This window comes from Spea bombifrons, chromosome 7, assembly GCF_027358695.1.
Source record: "Spea bombifrons isolate aSpeBom1 chromosome 7, aSpeBom1.2.pri, whole genome shotgun sequence".
Taxonomy (NCBI): Eukaryota; Metazoa; Chordata; class Amphibia; order Anura; family Pelobatidae; genus Spea; species Spea bombifrons.
Window position 1 is genome coordinate 47,246,494 of NC_071093.1, and position 19,966 is coordinate 47,266,459.

The 19,966-nt window shown below is 51.9% G+C and overlaps 2 protein-coding genes across 3 annotated transcripts; both read right to left on the reverse strand.

Annotated features, from left to right (window-relative positions):
• Positions 1-2,292: 2,292 nt before the first annotated feature.
• FBRS (fibrosin) lies at positions 2,293-12,257 on the reverse strand. Its single transcript, XM_053471747.1, has 18 exons — positions 11,766-12,257; positions 11,124-11,294; positions 10,202-10,237; positions 9,847-9,876; positions 9,514-9,562; positions 9,157-9,403; positions 8,778-9,004; positions 8,433-8,611; positions 8,304-8,348; positions 8,012-8,107; positions 7,861-7,926; positions 7,676-7,699; positions 7,329-7,400; positions 7,129-7,234; positions 6,252-6,332; positions 3,938-4,021; positions 3,259-3,442; positions 2,293-3,170 (listed from the first exon to the last, which is right to left on the reverse strand). The coding sequence occupies exons 1-18, from the start codon at positions 12,021-12,023 to the stop codon at positions 2,528-2,530; spliced, it is 2,598 nt and encodes an 865-aa protein (XP_053327722.1). The 5' UTR covers positions 12,024-12,257; the 3' UTR covers positions 2,293-2,527.
• A 1,222-nt stretch (positions 12,258-13,479) lies between these two features.
• PRR14 (proline rich 14) lies at positions 13,480-19,780 on the reverse strand. 2 transcript variants are annotated; one of them, XM_053471738.1, is made up of 9 exons: positions 19,705-19,780; positions 18,967-19,153; positions 18,284-18,321; positions 18,141-18,205; positions 17,128-18,052; positions 16,790-16,916; positions 15,502-15,611; positions 14,858-14,929; positions 13,480-14,026 (listed from the first exon to the last, which is right to left on the reverse strand). In XM_053471738.1, exons 1-9 carry the CDS (start codon positions 19,761-19,763, stop codon positions 13,744-13,746), a joined length of 1,866 nt encoding a protein of 621 aa, XP_053327713.1. In that variant the 5' UTR covers positions 19,764-19,780; the 3' UTR covers positions 13,480-13,743. The 2 variants fall into 2 exon arrangements, with proteins under 2 accessions (XP_053327713.1, XP_053327714.1); XM_053471739.1 differs by lacking the exon at positions 14,858-14,929.
• Between the last annotated feature and the right edge of the window lie 186 nt (positions 19,781-19,966).

Sequence of the window (19,966 nt, forward strand, 5' to 3'; positions counted from 1 at the left end):
ATGGCGCTGGGGGCGGTGTTAGCAGACGTCACGCTGGGGGCGGGGTCTGGCGCTGGGCTTCATGGGTAATGTAGTGTTAAGGGCCGGCTCGCGGATTTATCTATACATGATACAGGGGCCGGTCACTGATTTATCTATACATTATACATGAGGCCGGCTCGCTGATTTATCTATACATTATACAGGGGTCCGGCTCGCTGATTTAGCTATACATTATACAGGGTTGCGGCTCGCTGATTTAGCTATACATTATATAGGGGCCGGCTCACTATGCATTATACAGGGGCCGGTCACTGATTTATCTATACATTATACAGGGGGCCCGGCTCGCTGATTTAGCTATACATTATACAGGGGTCCGGCTCGCTGATTTATCTATACATTATACAGGGGCCAGTTATATAGGGGCCGGCTCGCTGATTTAGCTATACATTATATAGGGGCCGGCTCGCTGATTTAGCTATACATTATACAGGGGTCCGGCTCGCTGATTTAGCTATACATTATACAGGGGGCCGGCTCGCTGATTTAGCTATACATTATATAGGGGCCGGCTCGCTATGCATTATACAGGGGCCGGTCACTGATTTATCTATACATTATACAGGGGGCCCGGCTCGCTGATTTAGCTATACATTATACAGGGGTCCGGCTCGCTGATTTATCTATACATTATACAGGGGCCAGTTATATAGGGGCCGGCTCACTGATTTAGCTATACATTATATAGGGGCCGGCTCGCTGATTTAGCTATACATTATATAGGGGCCGGCTCGCTGATTTAGCTATACATTATACAGGGGGCCGGTCACTGATTTATCTATACATTATACAGGGGGCCGGTTCGCTGATTTAGCTATACATTATACAGGGGTCCGGCTCGCTGATTTAGCTATACATTATACAGGGGGCCGGCTCGCTGATTTAGCTATACATTATACGGGGGGCCGGCTCGCTGATTTAGCTATACATTATACGGGGGGCAGGCTCGCTGATTTAGCTATACATTATACGGGGGGCAGGCTCGCTGATTTAGCTATACATTATATAGGGGGGCGGCTCGCTGATTTATCTATACATTATACAGGGGTCCGGCTCGCTGATTTAGCTATACATTATACGGGGGGCCGGCTCGCTGATTTAGCTATACATTATACGGGGGGCAGGCTCGCCGATTTAGCTATACATTATACAGGGGTCCGGCTCGCTGATTTAGCTATACATTATACGGGGGGCCGGCTCGCTGATTTAGCTATACATTATACAGGGGGCAGGCTCGCTGATTTAGCTATACATTATACGGGGGGCCGGCTCGCTGATTTAGCTATACATTATACGGGGGGCAGGCTCGCTGATTTAGCTATACATTATACAGGGGGCCGGCTCGCTGATTTAGCTATACATTATACGGGGGGGGCAGGCTCGCTGATTTAGCTATACATTATACAGGGGTCCGGCTCGCTGATTTAGCTATATATTATACAGGAGCCGCTCAGCAGCACTCACTCCCCATGAATGGAGCATCGCGCTTGTAGTAAATGGGAGGGTTCCATTCATAAAGGGGGTCTCACAGGAGACTTCCAGCGAGGGGACGGCCCCCCCACAGCCATCGAGTAGTGGTGCAGGTGGAGGCGATCAGTCTGCGACCGATCAGCAGCACTCACTCCCCACGAATGGCGCATTGGGTCGTGGTGCGCATGGACGGAACTTCACTCATGATGCTCCATGCTATCCACGGCAGGTTTTCGGATGCATGAGGTTAATGCCCCCTCCTATAGCATTGCTTATATCAGAAGCCCTATGTTTTGAGACATGCGCAGGTTCCCCACCTGGTCGACAGAGAAATGCACCATGAAGTGTCCAACGCGCATGCAGATACCACGAGAACGAGCACCATTCCCAAAGGCCATCGAAAGAAGTTTCCCGCTGGCAGGATGACTGCGCATGTCCCCGACAGTCTCTAACCGCTTGGTTCGGTACAGAGGACTCCCGACGGCTTCTCTACAGACAGGACGGAGACCTTGTCGCAAATGCGGCAAGAACCTCCGGCACGTTAGCGCTTTGTACTTTTTAATGCGACAACCAGACATTTTAAAGCCCCTTTTAGAGATGACGGGAGGGTAGGTGACAGTCTTACCCCAGCCCAGCGTGCCCAGGAGACCAGCTGCCACCTGACCTTCCCTCTACCCCCCATCTAATCAGAGGGCCAGGTCCCTGGATCTGTGCTCCTGTCCCGTTACTCGCCCGCAACCCCCTTCTACGTCGCAGCTCGTCACATCAGCGAGACATCTCTGGGGTAAGGAAAGTTTATTAATGTAACAAGGCTCGGCTCGTGGCATTTTCACCCCACACAGAAGGGTCCTCAAGCTGCCCAACAACTTATCCCAATGGAAGTCGGGGAAAACCACAGTGTTTGAAATCACAATATACCATAAAAATGTACAAAACCCCAGGGGCAGGGGCACCGGGGGGGGGGATGTATAATTATTTACAAAGTGGCCCCTGGTAAAGGAAAGGAGGGGGTATTCTATCTGGAGTCTCTCTCCTTGTAAAGGTCCCTGCGGTGCGGAGACCCCGGCCTCGAGTTTGAGATCAGCGGCGGGGGAGCAGTCAGTAGGTTCATGGGGGGAGTCTTGTTGATGAGGCTAGCGCCTGGGTGAGGGTAGAGGGAGCCAAGCATGGATTGTGCGGCAGGCTGCATGGCAACGTGGGCAGGCAGTCCGTACACCCGGGCACGTTCAAAGTCCTCACGCAAGATATGAGCTCTTTCTTCCCGCTGCTCGTACAGACGTTGGGGGGGTCCCAGAGGAAGACGGAGAGGGGCAGGATCTGCTCTGCGGTATATGTCTCTCCAGGCTTCTAATGTATGGGGATACTGCTCCCCCAGGAAAGCCCCTCGAAGTCTGTCGAACGGAGGCGAAGGATGGGGCAAGTGCAGCCCGGGGAGAGGGGAGCGCCCCACTTCAAAGAGCGGCTCAGGTTCCTCCTTCACTTTCACTTTGGACGGATGCTCTGGGGTTAGACGAGGCTTCATTTCCGAGCTGCTCCCAGGTCTCACCCCGACATACGGGGAAATCGTGCGGCTGGGGCCTCGTTCGTCCCCCCCAGGGTGACGCTGAGTGGGGGTGAGAGGTGAGGGATGTCGCGCCAGGCGGGAGAAGAGAAGGTCCCTGTGATAGAGAGAACGCCGTACAGGTTAGTGTATGCGTGACTACAGGAGAGCGGAGCTCTGGTACCCCGGCGCGCGGCTGCCGTTACCTCTCCTTTTCGTCCTTAATGTTGGTGGCGTTGCGCGAGTCGAGGTCCGACGCCTTGGCGCAGACCGGCGGGGGAGCGGTGGGGAATGATGGGGGTGTGCGATGGAGCCGGTTCCAGGGGTCATGAGGACCAGAAAAGCTGTGGACTGCAGGGGATTCCTTCTGATTGAACATGGTGGAGGGGTCTGCAAGATAAGAACTTCGTCAGACGAACCCAGCCGTGGAGTCTGGATTGGAGGGATCCCTCTGACCCCAAAGCTTTCAGGGCAATGGACCCCCCCCCGAGGAATGAAACCGTTCGTCCCGCACCCACAGCTGACCATCACAAACCCGAATAAACCAACCCACCACGTCCCCTCAGCCCCACCACCCATGGAATAACACCTTTATGGGCACCACGCGAATAACCTGCCGTGTGGCATGGGACCCGCGGGCAACACAAACATGCCCCGTGCTTCCAGAGGATTATTTAAGCCATATGCTTTACAATGGGTATGAGCAAGAGAAGGGATAGTGGACATGGGTTGGGGGCAAGTACTCACTGTAAGGCAGTAGAAATGGGCTGGGAGGGGGCAGGTGGTCACTATAACATGGCTGCTACAGGCTGGGGGTAAATAGTCTCTGTAAGGCAGTAGAAACAGGCTGGGGCACTAGGCATTAAGAGGGGGGTAAGTACTCACTATACGAGGGACTCCCTAGGCCACCAAATGCTCCGTTCGTCAGAGAGGCCAGAGGAGAGAATCCTGATGTTCGGATAAACGTGTCTGAAAAGCAGATGAGAGCTCAGATCGGTCCCATTCGGCCCACCTAGTCACTTGTTTCTCCTGCTGTTAAGACCCAGACCTCTGGGTTCAGGAGCCGTATGCCTATCACATGCATGTTAAAACTCCCTCACTGTATTACCCTCTACCACTTCTGCTGGGAGGCTGTTCCACTTATCTATCACTCTGTCTAAGTAATGTAAAACTTCCTTCTCAGCCTCTGACCCTCTAAGGTTTGATTCCGGTCTCTTGTTTTCTCCTCCTTTGAAATAAGTTTAGGTATTTAAATGTCTCTCCCCTCCTCCGTCTCCCCCCCCTCCTCCCTTTCCCTCCGTCTCTCTCTCCCTCCCCGTGATTTACATCGTATCCATCCACACAACCGATCTACCCCTTGGGGGACTAACATGGATTATACTACTACTGCTTATAATAATAATAATAATAGTACTAATAATAATATATACTACTACTAATAACAATGATATTACTAATATATACTACTACTTATAATAACAATACTACTAATAATAATATATATACTACTACTACTAACAATAATAATGGTATTACTAATATATACTACTAATAATTAGTAGTAGTATATATTAGTAATATTATTATAAGTAGTATATATTGTTATTCGTATTATTATTAATAAATAATAACACTATATACTACTACTATTATTATAAGTAGCAGTAGTATAATAATAATTTGTATTATTAAAGTATATAATACTACTACTACTAATAGTAATAATAATGATATTACTAATAATATATACTACTACTTATAATAATGATATTACTAACAACAATATATACCACTCCTACTTATTATAATAATAATAATAATAAATTAGTATATATTGTTGTTATTATTATATACTACTACTGCTTATAATAATAATGATATTACTAATATATACTACTACTAATAATGATATTACTAATATATACGACTACTAATAATAATGTTACATAATACTACTACTTAAATAATAACAATATTACTAATATATACTACTACTTCTTATAATGATATTACTAAAAATATATAACTACTATTATACAATAATGTATATACACTACTACCAACACTTACTACAAATAATTATACTGCTACTAATACTGCCAATACTACTATCAGCACTATTAATACTGCCAATGCTAACACTAGTAATACTTAATACTAGTATAACTACTACTACTACCACCACCACCACCAATGGTAATAACACTAATAATAATACTTGCTACTTATAATTACACTACTACTAGTGCCAAAGGTAATAACACTTATTATAATACTCAGTACTACTAATAATCATTACACTACTACTACTAGTGCCAATGATAACACTAATAATACTTACTACTATTACTACTACTACTGCCAATGGTAATAACACTAATAATACTACTAACTACTACTTATAATTACACTACTACTACTACTACTACTGGTAATAACACTAATACTAATACTTACTATCATTTATTATTATTTATTGTTTTATATAGTGGCATCAAATTCCGTAGCGCTGTACAACGGGTGCTACTACTACTAGTGCCAATGGTAATAACCCTAATAATAATACTTACTACTATTAATACTACTACTTCCAATGGTAATAACAATAATAATACTTACTACTTATAATTACACAACTACTAGTGCCAAAAGGTAATACCACTAATATTACTGATATTACTACTACTACTGCCAATGCTAACACTAATACTTGCTATTAATATTACCACCACTACTGCTTCTGCTAATGCTAATAACACTAATAATAATAATACTAATATTACAACTACTACTGCCAATGCTAATACTTACTATTAATATTACCACCACTACTACTGCTGCTAATAACACTAATAATAGTAATATTACTACTACTAGTGCCAATGCTTACTACTAATAATAATTACATTACTACTACTGCCAATGCTAACACTAATAATACTACTACTAATTACACTACTACTACTACCACCAATGCTAATAACACTAATAATAATAATACTTACTAATATTACTATTACTGCCAATGCTAATAACACTAATAATAATACTACTACCACTTACTACCAACGATACTAATAATACTTTTAGCCCTCAGGCTGAGCTTAACGACACTGCAGGTACAGGGTTGGATTGGCCCCCTGGATGGTGGGTTTTTGTATGGCTGACAGAAGAAAAGGAGATAAAACAGGGTTCTTACCCATGTGTCCTGGTGGATGAAGGAAGGAGGGTACAGCAGGGGGGGCGACCTGATACTGCCCAGGGGCATGTGGCACCGCGCCTGGGGCAAACAGAACAAAAACAGCTTTGTAAATAAGGAAGATGGCAGAGAGGATAGGCACGATTAGAGAACAGAATCACTAACAGCAAACACAGGCAGAGCTCTGGGGCTCGTCTATCCCAGCACCGAGTGGCTCCTGCGGGGCATTTGCTAATACCTCTAACCTAACACCATTATTATTCACACCATATAGACAAAGGTATTGGGACGCCTGACCGTTACGACCGTAGGGGCTCTGATGACATCACATTATAAATACAGACATTAATATGAAGTGGTTTCCCCCTTTGCAGAACTCCGTAAAGACACGGTTGGATGACTTTGGGGTGGAAGGACTTGGCCGGCCGCACTGAGCCCCGACCTCACCCTCATCGAACACATTTGGGATTAACTGGCGTCTCTTCCAACATCAGCGTCTGACCTCACAAACGCGCTACTGGATGAACAGGCAAAAATCCCACAGAAACTCCCCAAAATCTTGTGGAAATCCTTTGAAGAAGAGCGGAAGCCGTTATATCTGCTTTAGAATGTGATGTCATCAAAGTACCTGGGGGCGTAAAGGTCAGGTGTCCCAATACTTTTGGCCATATAGTGTATATAAAGTCTGCCCTGGGGCCAAATAGCAGGGAAGGTGCAGAACTTTGTTACCCGGCCGGTTTCTCCCACGGGGAGCTTCGGCTGACATCCCTTCATACTGTACTGTTTGCAGATTTTGCTGTTGGGAGCAGCCATTCTTCTTAAAGTGATGGTTAAAATAGCCATTTTTTAAGGTTTCCACAGAAACCTGACCCATTACCATTAAAGAGGGAGGATGGCCGCGTTAGATCGTGTGAGGAGAGTCCGGTGGGAACGCAAGAGAGCAGATCACCTCGGAAATCAGACTTATGGGTCCCATGCGCGAGCTGAGAGGACAGGAGAGGAAAGTTCATGTCAGTCAAGGGGGCAAGGGTGACACTGCAGGGGGGGGCAAATGCTGCTCTTGGCAGAGTGCAGTACCTTGAGTCTCTCCTGGTGCCGCAAGATCATGTAAGCCACGCGAACGTGCATCGCACACCAACGGCCCGACCTCTGCAACACAAGCACATCCAGTGAGGAGAAGCCAACAAGGTGCGCAGGAATGCCACCCCAGCGATGGACTCATCAACACGAGTGCACCATTACACACGCACCGTCACGCGCGCAGACAGTGGATCACTCACGCGCGCAGACAGGGGATCACTCACGCGCGCAGACAGGGGATCACTCACGCGCGCAGACAGGGGATCACTCACGCGCGCAGACAGGGGATCACTCACGCGCGCAGACAGGGGATCACTCACGCGCGCAGACAGGGGATCACTCACCCTTGGCTTGAACTGGTCTTGGAGCTAAAAGAAAACCAGATGTTTTAGCACAGATGTTACAGATGTTTTAGCAAAGTGGCCTCAGCACCCCCAGACCATCCTCCCCGACTTCCCATAAACAGTTTGTTTTAGGGTGGCCCTCAACTCACCCCTAGGACCGGGAAGGCTACCCGAAAGCCACTCACCTGAGGAGCCTTGTGGCCGATGGCTGGGGGCACAGAGCATTGTGAGGCCAGCTCAGAATTTGTGCTCTGCAAAGCAAAGGAAGGCTCAGAATTCCATCGAAAGACCCCCTACCCAGTCCCTCATTTAAACGTACACTCAATGCGCACTCACCTTGGGCTGAAACGCCCCCTGCAGTGATCCAAATGATACGGTGGGAGGTAGAACAGGAGGGAGCGTGGTGAGGACAGGAGAAAATGGCTGGAAAAACTGCACGTAGGAGGAGAGGCAAATGCAGCATTAGGGGGGGGGAGACCCAACACAACATCACTGGGGGTTCAAAATGGCAGCATGGGGCGAGAGAAAATCAGTGGGAGACACAGACCCAAAAGGTGGCATGCGGGGGGCATTTGCAAAGAAGGGCCAGACTGACAAGAAATGGCGGGAAGGAGGGCTCGGTACTCACGTTCTGTCTGTACAGACTCTCTATCTTACCCGGGTACTTCTCAAACTGCAAACAGAAGAGAAAGTCATGGCGGAGGGGGTAACGCCGATAGGCAGGCCCCTATGGATATCCACGATGGGAATGACTTACCGTGGCAGAGCCCACGTTGTGGGGATAGGGCGTGAAGTGCTGGTGCGTGTGTTGGTGCGTGTGCTGATGGTTGTGTTGGTGGAACTGGTACATGGGTCGGATAGCCGTACCCAGCTCCGCTCCACCGCCAGGAGCAGACAAGAAGCGAGACCCGATATTCTGTCCAATCACATCGTGTTCTGCGAAGAGACCGCGCAATCACGTCAAAGAAACATCGCCCAGTGTCCCCCCAACACCAAAGCAAACACTCTCAGCCGTCCGCTTTCATTTGTGTTTACCCCAACCGTAAAACATGAACCTTCCAACATGTGTACCCTTCCAGGCCGCGGGCCCGCCGGCACTTACCAGATAAGACGGCTGAGGCGGGGTGTCCGGTGACCTGCAGTAGGGGGGGAGGAGGAGGGAGACCCGGAGAAGGGGCAAACAGGCCCATGTGGTGATGTGATGGTGGACGCAAGGCAGAGGGGAAATTGTGCGCGATGCTGTGACCCGACAGACAAACCGACGGTGTAGGGGGTCGCTGAGACGTCTGCGGTACAGACACTGTTTTGGGTAGACTGCTGCGACTGGAACTTGAACAGCGAGAGAAGCAAATAAGTGTCGAAGGAGAGACAAAGGATTGGGCCGGAAAACAGTATCCCGCTAAACCATGTAAGCAGCGACACTCTGTGGGAACGAGGCGCCGTCAGCCCTATCCATTGCCCCTCTCGGGTCATCCACTTACCTATTTACATTTGGATCAGGGGCTGCAGCGGTTGCCGGCTGGGAGAGCGTAGGCTGTGCTTTGGGGGAGGCGCTGGGCACAGCGTGAGGAGGGCTGCGTGGAGTGCTCCGAGGGGCCGCAGGAGGGCACTGCTTAGGCTCTGCTGGGTAAATCTCCTGTTCCTGGCTCCTCTCACAGCTTCTATCCAGACCGGAAACTTTCGACTGAACCAAGAGCTTAAAGCGACTTCCAGTAACAGGGAGCGTAGCTGGGGAAGAAAATTACGCAGGAGAGATAATGAGACAGCGGCCATCGAGAGGAGACGGCCGACGGGGGTGAGTGGCGGGAGGAAATGCAGGGGCAAGGAGCAGACTGTACCTGGGCTTGTGGATACAGTGAAAGACACCGCTAGATCATCACCGGGGACCTGGAAGAACGTACGGACAGAGTGAGCGCAGAAACCAACCCACGGCCCTAGGCTCTTACCATTCAGACCAGCCCCCTGTACAGCCCACCAGCCAAACACAAGCCCTTACAACCCACCAGGCAGCCTCGGCCAGGAAGGTGCCCGACCAATTGCCCTCAAGCCCTGCTGCCACATTCCAGCAGCACTGGAGGAGAACAATACCAAGCCAGCAGTAATTCATGCAGCCGGACAGGAGGTCGGCTACCCGAGGAGTGAACACTCGGACGTGAACTCGTATAAGTTACCTGCTCATCACAGCTACTCTCTGCATCACACTGCAAAAAAAAATGGCGCACGTCAGTCCAGTGTTCATTCAAATGGGAATGAGACGAGGAAGGTGAATGAGACGAGGAAGGTGAATGACAGCACGGGGAACGAGTGTGCCAAAGCAGAAAGAGAAGCAGGCCACAGCCAGGAAAATGGCAAGTAGTCCGAGGCGCTGACACACACCAATGTGACAAAGTCTTTCTAGTGAGGTGAGGAGCTAAAAATGACTATGATTTAGAGAGATCTAAGGTCATATGGGTTACCAAAACAGGACAGGACAGAGAGAGAAAACTAGGACTAAGCATTAAAAAAGCAAAGCTGGTGAGCACTCACTATATATCCGGCATCCAGACCGCAGCTCAGGGCCTCCTGCAACAGGCAGCAGAAAGAGTGATCAGCAAAGAGCATTTCACTAACGCAATGGCCGCTCTGCTGCACACGTCTAACCTCCTAACAGTAAACCCAAACATGCCCTTCTTCCCCTATAACACACACGGGACCTGCCTCCCCCCATCACACGCGTGGTGAATTCACACACACGGAACCTGCCTCCCCCCATCACACACGTGGTGTATTCACACACACGGAACCTGCCTCCCCCCTATCACACGCGTGGTGTATACACACACGGAACCTGCCTTCCCCTATCACACGCGTGGTGTATACACACACGGGACCTGCCTCCCACTATCACACGCGTGGTGTATACACACACGGAACCTGCCTTCCCCTATCACACGCGTGGTGTATGCACACACGGGACCTGCCTCCCCCTAACACATGCGTGGTGTATATCCACACAAACGGGACCTGCCTCCCCCTATCACACGCGTGGTGAACAGACACAGCTGGACAGGGCACAGAGAGAAGAGAGAGACCCTCCATTAGTCTGACCGCCATTTGTCCGGCTATTTAAGATGCACCATGAGGATAAACGAGGCCAACCCTTCTCCGCTAGCAGGCGGATGCTGCCCCGGCTTGGCTTTCGGTGAGGTCTCTATATTAACAGGAAGTGAAGTCATCCCCCCACTTCTCGCCTGACTCGGCTGCGGAGAATAAGGGACCTCTGAGGTCTCAAAAGCTTAAGCAACTTATTTTCCTTGTTGGACAAATAAAAATTCTCGACTACGACTCCGGCTCGCCCTCTGCGGCGGGTGACCCCACTGAGTGACCCCACCGAGCAGGCAGGCTGCAGCGGGGTAATTGCCACGACATCCCAGCACATACAGATGCCAAGAAAGACAGCCCCACAAACCTGTTCTTTGTGACCCCTGCGCTGTCTCTGGCCCACAAGAGCTGACACTCGATTTTCAAGGCTGCTGGTCCCCGGATCCTCCGAGCTGGGGTCGTCGCTTCGCTTTCTCTTCCCAGTTGGACGCTTCCTGAATGTCTCCTCCTGAGGCGCCGAGTCCAGAGAAGCATCTCTCTAGAGAAAGGGAAAAAGATCCGTCTACCAAGCGCGTTGTGGCGTCTCGTACCCATCGGTGACAAATAAAGCGCCATCATATTCCATAGCGCTGTCTGTTAGCCTCTAACTCTCTCACCTGCCCCCCCATCACTCCAGCCTCTGATCTGCACTCATTAAAGGGACACTCCTGTATACCTTAAGGAGAAGCTGCAGCGTGCAGGCGTCTCATTACACCTCCTGAACCTTTTGCACGGGCCAGCGACAGAGATGCAGGCGGCGCGTATACCCTGGTATGCGGCACATGCGTCTCCTGCATGCCGAGGAGAGCGGGGGGGGGCTGTGGAATCCTTCCACGGGTTCCCAAAGAAGTGTTAAAGGGGACACTCGCCTATCACGCACATTAAAGGGTATGCTGGCTGGAGGGGCCACTTAATGTGTACCCCTCCCTTCCTAACACCCAAAGCCAGTTCCAGGACCCCCCCACGTCACCTGCATGGCTTCCAGGCTTCCATAGCTGCTGATGCAGAAGCCGTCGATCAGGTCCTCCTCTCTCAGCGGAGCGCTGTCCCTTTCTTTCCTCCTCCTCCGTTTTTTGCGTTGCGGACGTGGCCAAAGAGCCGGCTCGGGACTCGAGGAAGAAGAGTTTGCGGGGGACGGGCCCCGCCGTCTGTCTCTCTGGGACTTGGAGCGTCTCCGTGGGACCCGTGGCCCCGATCGGGCTCTGGGCGTATGGGGCTGGGCCTCCATCAGGAGCAGTGGGGTTTATCCACCGGGGTAGAGCATATTTGTCCGGTAACAACCCCCACGCTAGGCTCTGCCGCTCACTCTTAGGATACCGGCTCTATAGTGAAGGCGAAAGAGCCTGACCTGCCCCTGTCTGGATGGGGGGCCAGGGGCCCGTGTATCCCTGAGTAACGACCGGCTCGCAATCTAATTCCTAGTGCTGCGGTAAAGGAAATCCCCCAGGAGTGTGGCCCCTGGGAGTCAGTGGGGCTCACAGAACTAAGCGAGGATCCTACTGCTTCGCTGAAGCCTGGAGGTACCGGGGCCCCTGTGTGGGGGTGAGCTGCTGGAAGTTTGACACGGGACGGGGCTAAATGTTTGGGGAGGTTGGACGTTTGTGCTACAGGATGCTGGGCCCCTGAGTACCTAGGAGGCCGTAGCTCTGATTGCCCCTGGGATGCTGGAGCTCTGATTGCCCCTGGGATGCTGGGCCCCTGGAAGGTTGATAGCTTCTGGGATGCTGGGCCCCTGGAAGGTTGATAACTTCTGGGATGCTGGGCCCCTGGAAGGTTGATACCCTCTGGGATGATGGGCCCCTGTTTACCTGTGAGGTCGTCGCTCTTATTGCTTCTGGGATGCTGGGCCCCTGGACACCTATGGGATACAGGGCCCCTGGGTATCGGTAAGGTTGAACCCCTGGATACTGTGATGCAGGCCCCCTGAGTGGCTTGGGTTTTGGGGCCCTGGATGCTTCTGGGCTGATCGGCCCCGGTGCCTGTCAAGCTGGAGCCCCGGGTGCTGGTGAAGTTGAGGCCGTGGATGATCCGGGAAGCTGGGCCCCTGGATACCGGGGACCTGGTTGGGGAGGCGCCCTGAGATGAGGTTGTCTTGTGTTGGTGGGCAGAGGAGGGGGGTTGCCCGAGGTTCCTCCGCCTCCCCCTCTCTCTGTTCCCGGTTCTATCCCCGGTGTCCGGTCTTTCCCTTTCTCCTCAAGCCCCGCCCTCAGCACGCTGCAGCTACGTCCTGACGTCTCAACGCGCTACGTCAGGCGCATATGTATCACGTGACTCACTCTGATTCCCTCGCCCATCCAAACGTTAAACGGCTACGTACGGGGTGTGGTTAGAGATGGAACCTAACCGCCCCCTCCCACCCCCTGAGGTCCCCCCCCTTCCCCCATCTAACCCTCCCACCTCCTTGAAGTCCCCTCCTACCCCCATACAGCCCTCCCACTTCCTCCCCTCCTACCCCCTGCTCTTCCATCAGGAAGCCTAATACTCCTTCCTACCCCATCAGCACCCATCTGCCACCCCCATCCACAACTCCACCCCTCCACTCCTACCCACTGCTCTTCCACCAGAAAGCCTAATACCCAGTGACATCGCTTCCTACCCCACCAGCACCCATCTGCCACCCCCTCAACCTCCTCTAGGATACATACGAAGACACTCGAACGCACCCACACAAACAAACCCCACGCGACTGACGTCCAGGTTATTTTTTATTTACTATTAGGCAAAATTATAATACAAAGAATCAGAGAGCGGCCCATATGGGCACAACGTGGCTTCCTTTACATCAATTCCGTGCGCATGGGCCGGATCCTGGGGGCCGGGGCCGGCACAGTTGGCACCTCAGCAGGCGGGCAGATCGTAATGTCATCAATGTGGATGGCTCCTGGAGGTTGATGTAGTCCAAAGAAAACGATGGCTGCCATTAAGACGGCGTTGGGGCCAGAAGTCCGCTAGAAACAGCCTGACAGGTCCGTTTCTGCCGCCTCGGCGCCCCGCAAAGCCGCGTCCAGCTGGGTCAGTTTGTTCTCTAGCAAGAGCTCCAAGTCACGGCTCTTGGCTGTATTACTGGGGTCTCCTCTGCGGCCGCGGCCTCCACCTCTTCCCTTTTTCCTTTGTCTGCGAGGATGAACTCCGCTGTCCCGGAAAACAATGAGCCGCCTCAGGGGCCGCTGGCTTGTCAGGATAAGGTTCCCCCCCCTCATCACAGGCTCCTCAAAGATGGTCTCGAATGTTCTGAAACAGAAAGAGGGAAATGGAACAACTTCGACTCGTCGCGTCCTCACCATCCGGCCTGACGGAACACGAGCGTACGCCCATCCGCCAATGCACCCCCCCCCACACACACGGGATCCCTGCTTTACAGCCATCCGCCAATGCCCCCCCCACACACACACGGGATCCCTGCTTTACAGCCATCCGCCAATGCCCCCCCCCAAAGACGGGATACCCGCTTTACAGCCATCCGCCAATGCCCCCCCCCCCACACACACACGGGATCCCTGCTTTACAGCCATCCGCCAATGCCCCCCCCCCACACACACACACACGGGATCCCTGCTTTACAGCCATCCGCCAATGCCCCCCCACACACGGGATCCCTGCTTTACAGCCATCCGCCAATGCCCCCCCCACACGGGATCCCTGCTTTACAGCCATCCGCCAATGCACCCCCCCACACACACGGGATCCCTGCTTTACAGCCATCCGCCAATGCCCCCCCACACACACACACGGGATCCCTGCTTTACAGCCATCCGCCAATGCCCCCCCCCACACGGGATCCCTGCTTTACAGCCATCCGCCAATGCCCCCCCCACACACACACGGGATCCCTGCTTTACAGCCATCCACCAATGCCCCCCCACACACGGGATCCCTGCTTTACAGCCATCCGCCAATGGCGGATTCCCCGGGATCGGCTCGCTTTACAGCCAATGCCTACAGATCCACCGGGATAACCAATTTACAGCCACCTGCCTCCAGACACTCGGGTCAATGATCCCTTCCTAGCATTCAGTCCTCTCATTGGCCAGTGTCCCTTACACAGATTCCCCAGGCTCTCACCTTTTCTCAGTTGGGGTGCGGTAATTCTTATTGGTGTAGATCTCCTCAAGGCTGAATTCTTCTTTCTCTAATCTTAAGAGAGAGGACATTGTCACATTTATTCTCAGAGTGGGACCCTTGGGGTAAATGTGAGGGGGGGGTAACTTTCTCCCACAAATTAGGTACCACTGAAAGAAAAAAAACAAAACCTGATTTAACCCCCCAAGTGGAATAATGTTCCACATTCACGTCTTACCGCTAATTGTATAAGTTAAACCCTTACATTCTACACATTTTTTTTTCTTATGATGTCATGGAGTCTGTTATTAGTTTTATTTCATTTTTATTATTTGTTTCTCCGTTTCTGGTTCTTATCGCTTTAATCCCCACTGCCGCTGGCCACACAGTACCCAAGGTATCGGGGGGTCTGGATACCCCCCTTTGATGATGTTTTTGACGGTGACATCACTGACACCCCAGCAGAAAGCTTCTGTTGCATAGGGAGACCCCAGGGCTGTCTAATCCCCCCCCATGCAAAAACCTACTATGACTACCTACCTAGGGCTCGTTTCCGAGGACATAATAGTCCGTCCAAAGGGTCACGAATGGGTCTCCCCTATTGATCTGCAGAAGGCGTAGCGGCCAGCCAACATGTTAACCTTTACCTTGCTCGTTTTGGGAGCCCCAGTGGGGTCAGGTTCCCTTCGTGCCTTGTGGGTCTCTTTCGTATTTGGAAGTTTGACACTTTCCCACAGATGGTGGCATTTTCTTTTCCCTAAAAATAAAATGACAGAAGTTCTCGAAAAGGAATTTTAAAACGAAACTTTATATTTGTTATCAAGGGTGACGGAACTGATGAACTTTCTACCACCTCAGTTCCTGTAAAGCCAGCGCTTCCCGTCAGAAGCCTTCTTACAAATACATTACGTAGAAAAACTCCCCATCTCTGCACTCACGCGATCGCGCACGCACGCACGCACACACTTCTAGCACCTGCACTCTTAAAACTGCAGATTAAGAATATGGCGACAAACAGCTTTCTACACAGAAAAATCACATTTGTATTTTCTTACCCAGATATTTGCTGCTTGTGCCAACAGAAGAAGAAAGAGGGTTAGTACGATGGCGCTTTATGAACCAACCAACGATAATTTAAGGTTAGAAAATGATTACAGACATAACTGATGGAGAATACAGCCTGTGTGTTAATCATAAGCTTGCTTACAATACCAAAAACGGTCCCAGTACAGGAGTCTGCCCTGCAGCGGGGTAACCCTTGGGAAACATCACTGGCTCATGCGCGATTATGTGCAAGTGTGGCGGCCTCGCGTTTACACGATACACAGAGGCGCTGATGCCAGGGACCGGTTGCCGGCGCCAGGGACCGGTGACATTGACGGTCACCGGTCCCTGGCCATCCACAATAGAACACAAAACCAGATACGCCAGCAGAGCGAAAAGGGTACCATTTTTGTGGAAGCGTACATATTGTATTTCTTTATGGCGTTTATGTCATTCTTTTGGATGCTTACTCCGACGTCACCTACACGGGCTGTGTGTGCAATCTACGTGTATCTGAAACCACACGCGTGTCATATATTTACCGAAGCTTTCATTAAAATGTTTAGTTGCTGTTATATTTATTATATGGTTTGGCAAATATATAGATGCTTTTTTTCCCCTTTAAGGCCTGTTATATCGTGGGATCAGACTATACCTGTAAGAAAATAAAGATAACCTGTAGGGGAAACACCATGGGTTTTTAGGGGAAAGAAGGGGTAAAGACTGTTTCGTTATAACGGTCTCTATGGTGGCAGTTTAATGACGTGGGCCTGAGAGTTGTGAGAGTGCCATTTCTTTGCTGCTGTATGGGTGATGGTAATATCTCGGCAGGCTGCTACGGTATGTACTCAGTATCTCAGACGATATGCTCCTCGACTCAGTCAGTCTTACCTTCGTTTCTGAACTGGAAAGAGAGGAATCTTCTAGCTGACGTCCCCCCCCAAGGTGGGTCTGTGTTGGGAGAAACTGATGTCTTAACCCATTTCTGGCGACGCTCGGGCTCTGACAGGACACCTGACTATGCAAGAAGCAGTGCACAGGGAATTACTTACAACAATACATGCGCTAACACCCCCACCCTCCCCAAATGCCACCCTTGGCTGCCCCCTCACTCTACCACCCGCAGAAACATCCTCCACACAGTACAGTACAGTACAGTGCCTGCCACGAAAGCCACCCTGGCAGCTCAAGGTACCAGCTGCCCCAAGCCCTCCCCGGTAGCCGCTTACCCTACTGGCTGGTGGTTTGTCCTCCCGTTATCCACCGGCTGGTAGGTTCCAGGGCCACCCGAATGGCATAAAAGGAACGGATGCTTTTCTTTCCTCAGACAAGTAAAAGAGAAGGCCGAGAGCGACATTGCCTTTCGCTCGTCCGCTGCGCCCAGACTGTGCCGTCTCCTGTAGGGATAGCTGGCTCTGCGGGGGAGCAGCACTAGATTGCCGCTCTCCCCAGCATCTCCCGGACCAGCCGGAGGAGAGCAGGGAGTCACACGAACGGGAGAGAGGAGCCGAGAGGGACAGGAGAAACGGCGCTCGAGCGGGGGTCTGCCCAGCGCAGACACCGCGATCTTTAGCTCAATCTTCATACCAGTCCTTGGTTTTGTGGTGGTGAGGGAAGTCCTGTCTGAAGTGCTGCTCTCCCTCATGCCTCTCCCATCAGTCCCGTGCTGCAGCTCCTCTGGAGACGGCTGGCACAGCCCCTGCTTATCGTTGGTGGGAGGTTGTGTAACGAGACACAGAGTGCTCGCAGCCAGCTCCGTCTGTGTGCGGTCTACTGAATGCCGCAAACTCGTCCGCACACAGTCGTCCATCTCTTCCTGGGACTCCTCCACCGCTTGTGCCGCTTTCTCTCCTGCTCGATTCAGTTCCCCTCCTTCCTCCGCCTCGCTCCGAGGTTCTGCTCCACCGGGGCCCGCCAGGCTGGACTGTTCAGTCCTCCAGCCGCTACGGCATTTAATGGGGCTGAGAAAAATGTCAGCAAAGCTCTCCAGCTTGGAGCGCACGCTGTGCAGAATGGGAACCAGACTCCAGCTCTGAAGTTTGGGAGGACTACTGGGTGCTTCTGAGGGGTAAGGGGGTGGAGACAGGGCCGCCAGGGGAGTGGTTACTGCATGCGAAGGTAAGATACTAGGTGGAGCCAAGTGAAAGGAAGAGTCTGCAAAAGGAGGGCAAAGAGTTAAAAACGAGCTCTAAACACCTACTGCGCTGCGGTCACCGAGACCATGGCTGCTCTTCCTTCTTACCCGGACGGTCTCTTTTCTTAGGGGCAGGTTCGCTGTTCTCTGCCGAATCCTCGCTGGTGCTTGGTCTGCAAATCAGAAGTAACACGGCTGTAGGCAGGGGTGACACGCGGGTGTTTAGCACGTTAACACGGGGTCATACAAACCTGTCGTTAAGGTTGGACTTTGCATGACGGATCTCCACCTGCAGAGAGCGAATGACACAAATGAACAAAAGACACGGAGCCGAGCACGGCCAGACACGGGCGCTCTCTCAGGACAGGCAAGCCTCGCAGCTACGTTAAAGTGCAGGTCCCTGGCGAAAGGGGGAGCTTAGCGGTGGCCACGAGAATTGCAGATGCCCGACCCCGGCGGCCGCAAGAACTTACGATATCTTCCCAGGTATCACCTCGTCCATTTCAACGCTAACACTCCTTCGTTGGGGGTTTAAGCCTGGGGACGGGGGGGTTTCGGCTCTGATCGTCATGATAGTTACGCAGAGCTCAGCAGGCCTAACACCCACCTTTCATTAGTATTAGTCAATGGAGGCGAAGGGGTGGCGGGGAGGGATGAGTGCTGCAAAAATCCAGCTGGGCAGAAAAACTAAAATATATATGTATATATATAACAATAATACTAGAAATAATTAAATGACGATCCACTCTGTCAGCTGAAAGGAACGATAGGACCAAAAACAAACGGCACGAAGGAGCGCCCGGTCCCAATGCCGAGGGTCACCCATGTGTCTCAGCGTGCGCAGCTCAGCGGGTCACAACACACCCTGCTGTGCCAGGGCTGATGCCATCATACTCTCCTGGCCTGGAAGCGCAAACTTCCTGTCCCAACAAACCTCTTTCGAGATGTCCGTCAGCGCCACTGTTAACACCTTCTTGTGTCGTCTTTCCAGAGGGGATGAAGGAAGATGCCGCCGGCGCCCGGCTCGCCTCTCTCGGCGCCCGGGAGTGCCGGTGGGATAGGTACCGGGCTGGGTCTCGGGTTCTGCTCTTTGCGCTGCCGGTAAGTTATCAGGAGACGGCCTGTTACAGATAGAAAATACGGCAGGCTTCAAAAAAAAAAAAAAGGGGAGGAGCAGTGTGGTACGGGGATAATATAATGTTAACTATAATGTTAGATTATAGGCAGAACTGGGGGGCAATGTCAGTGTACAGGGGGAGATTTGGGGCACTACTGGTACAGTCCCAGGGTATGGGGAGGTATCGGGGCACTGCCGGTACAGTCCTAGGTTATGGGGAGGTATTGGGGCACAGCCAGTACAGTCCCAGGGTAAGGGAAGGTATTGGGGCACTGCCGGTACAGTCCCAGGGTATGGGGGGGGTACTGGGGCACTGCCGGTACAGTCCCTGGGTATGGGGGGGGTACTGGGGCAATGCCGGTACAGTCCCAGGGTATGGAGGGTACTGGGGCACTGCCGGTACAGTCGCAGGGTAAGGTGGTACTGGGGGGGCTGGTGGCAAGTCTGTGGGGGAATGGTGTGCGTCATGGGTAAGGGGGTGCAGTAGCAGGTACAGGGGTTTTGGGGGTACTCGGGCGCGTTGCCAGGGTATGTGCCTCTCCATGCCCGACTCACCGGTACACTAACATCCGCCTTCGGTGCTGCCTTTCGGAGTCTATAGCTTCCGACCTCATTGTGTTCCCACAGTTCGGGACCCGAAGACAGCCCTGTTCACATCCGTTTACGTCCCATTACTTCCGGTTCACAAAAACACGCCAAACGGATCATACCCCTGCGTCGTCGAGCGATGGACTACAATTCCCATGCTGCCGCTCGCGGCTCCCACATGACATGAGAACCAATGAGCGGCCTACACAGGGACCGCTACTGGCGCGCG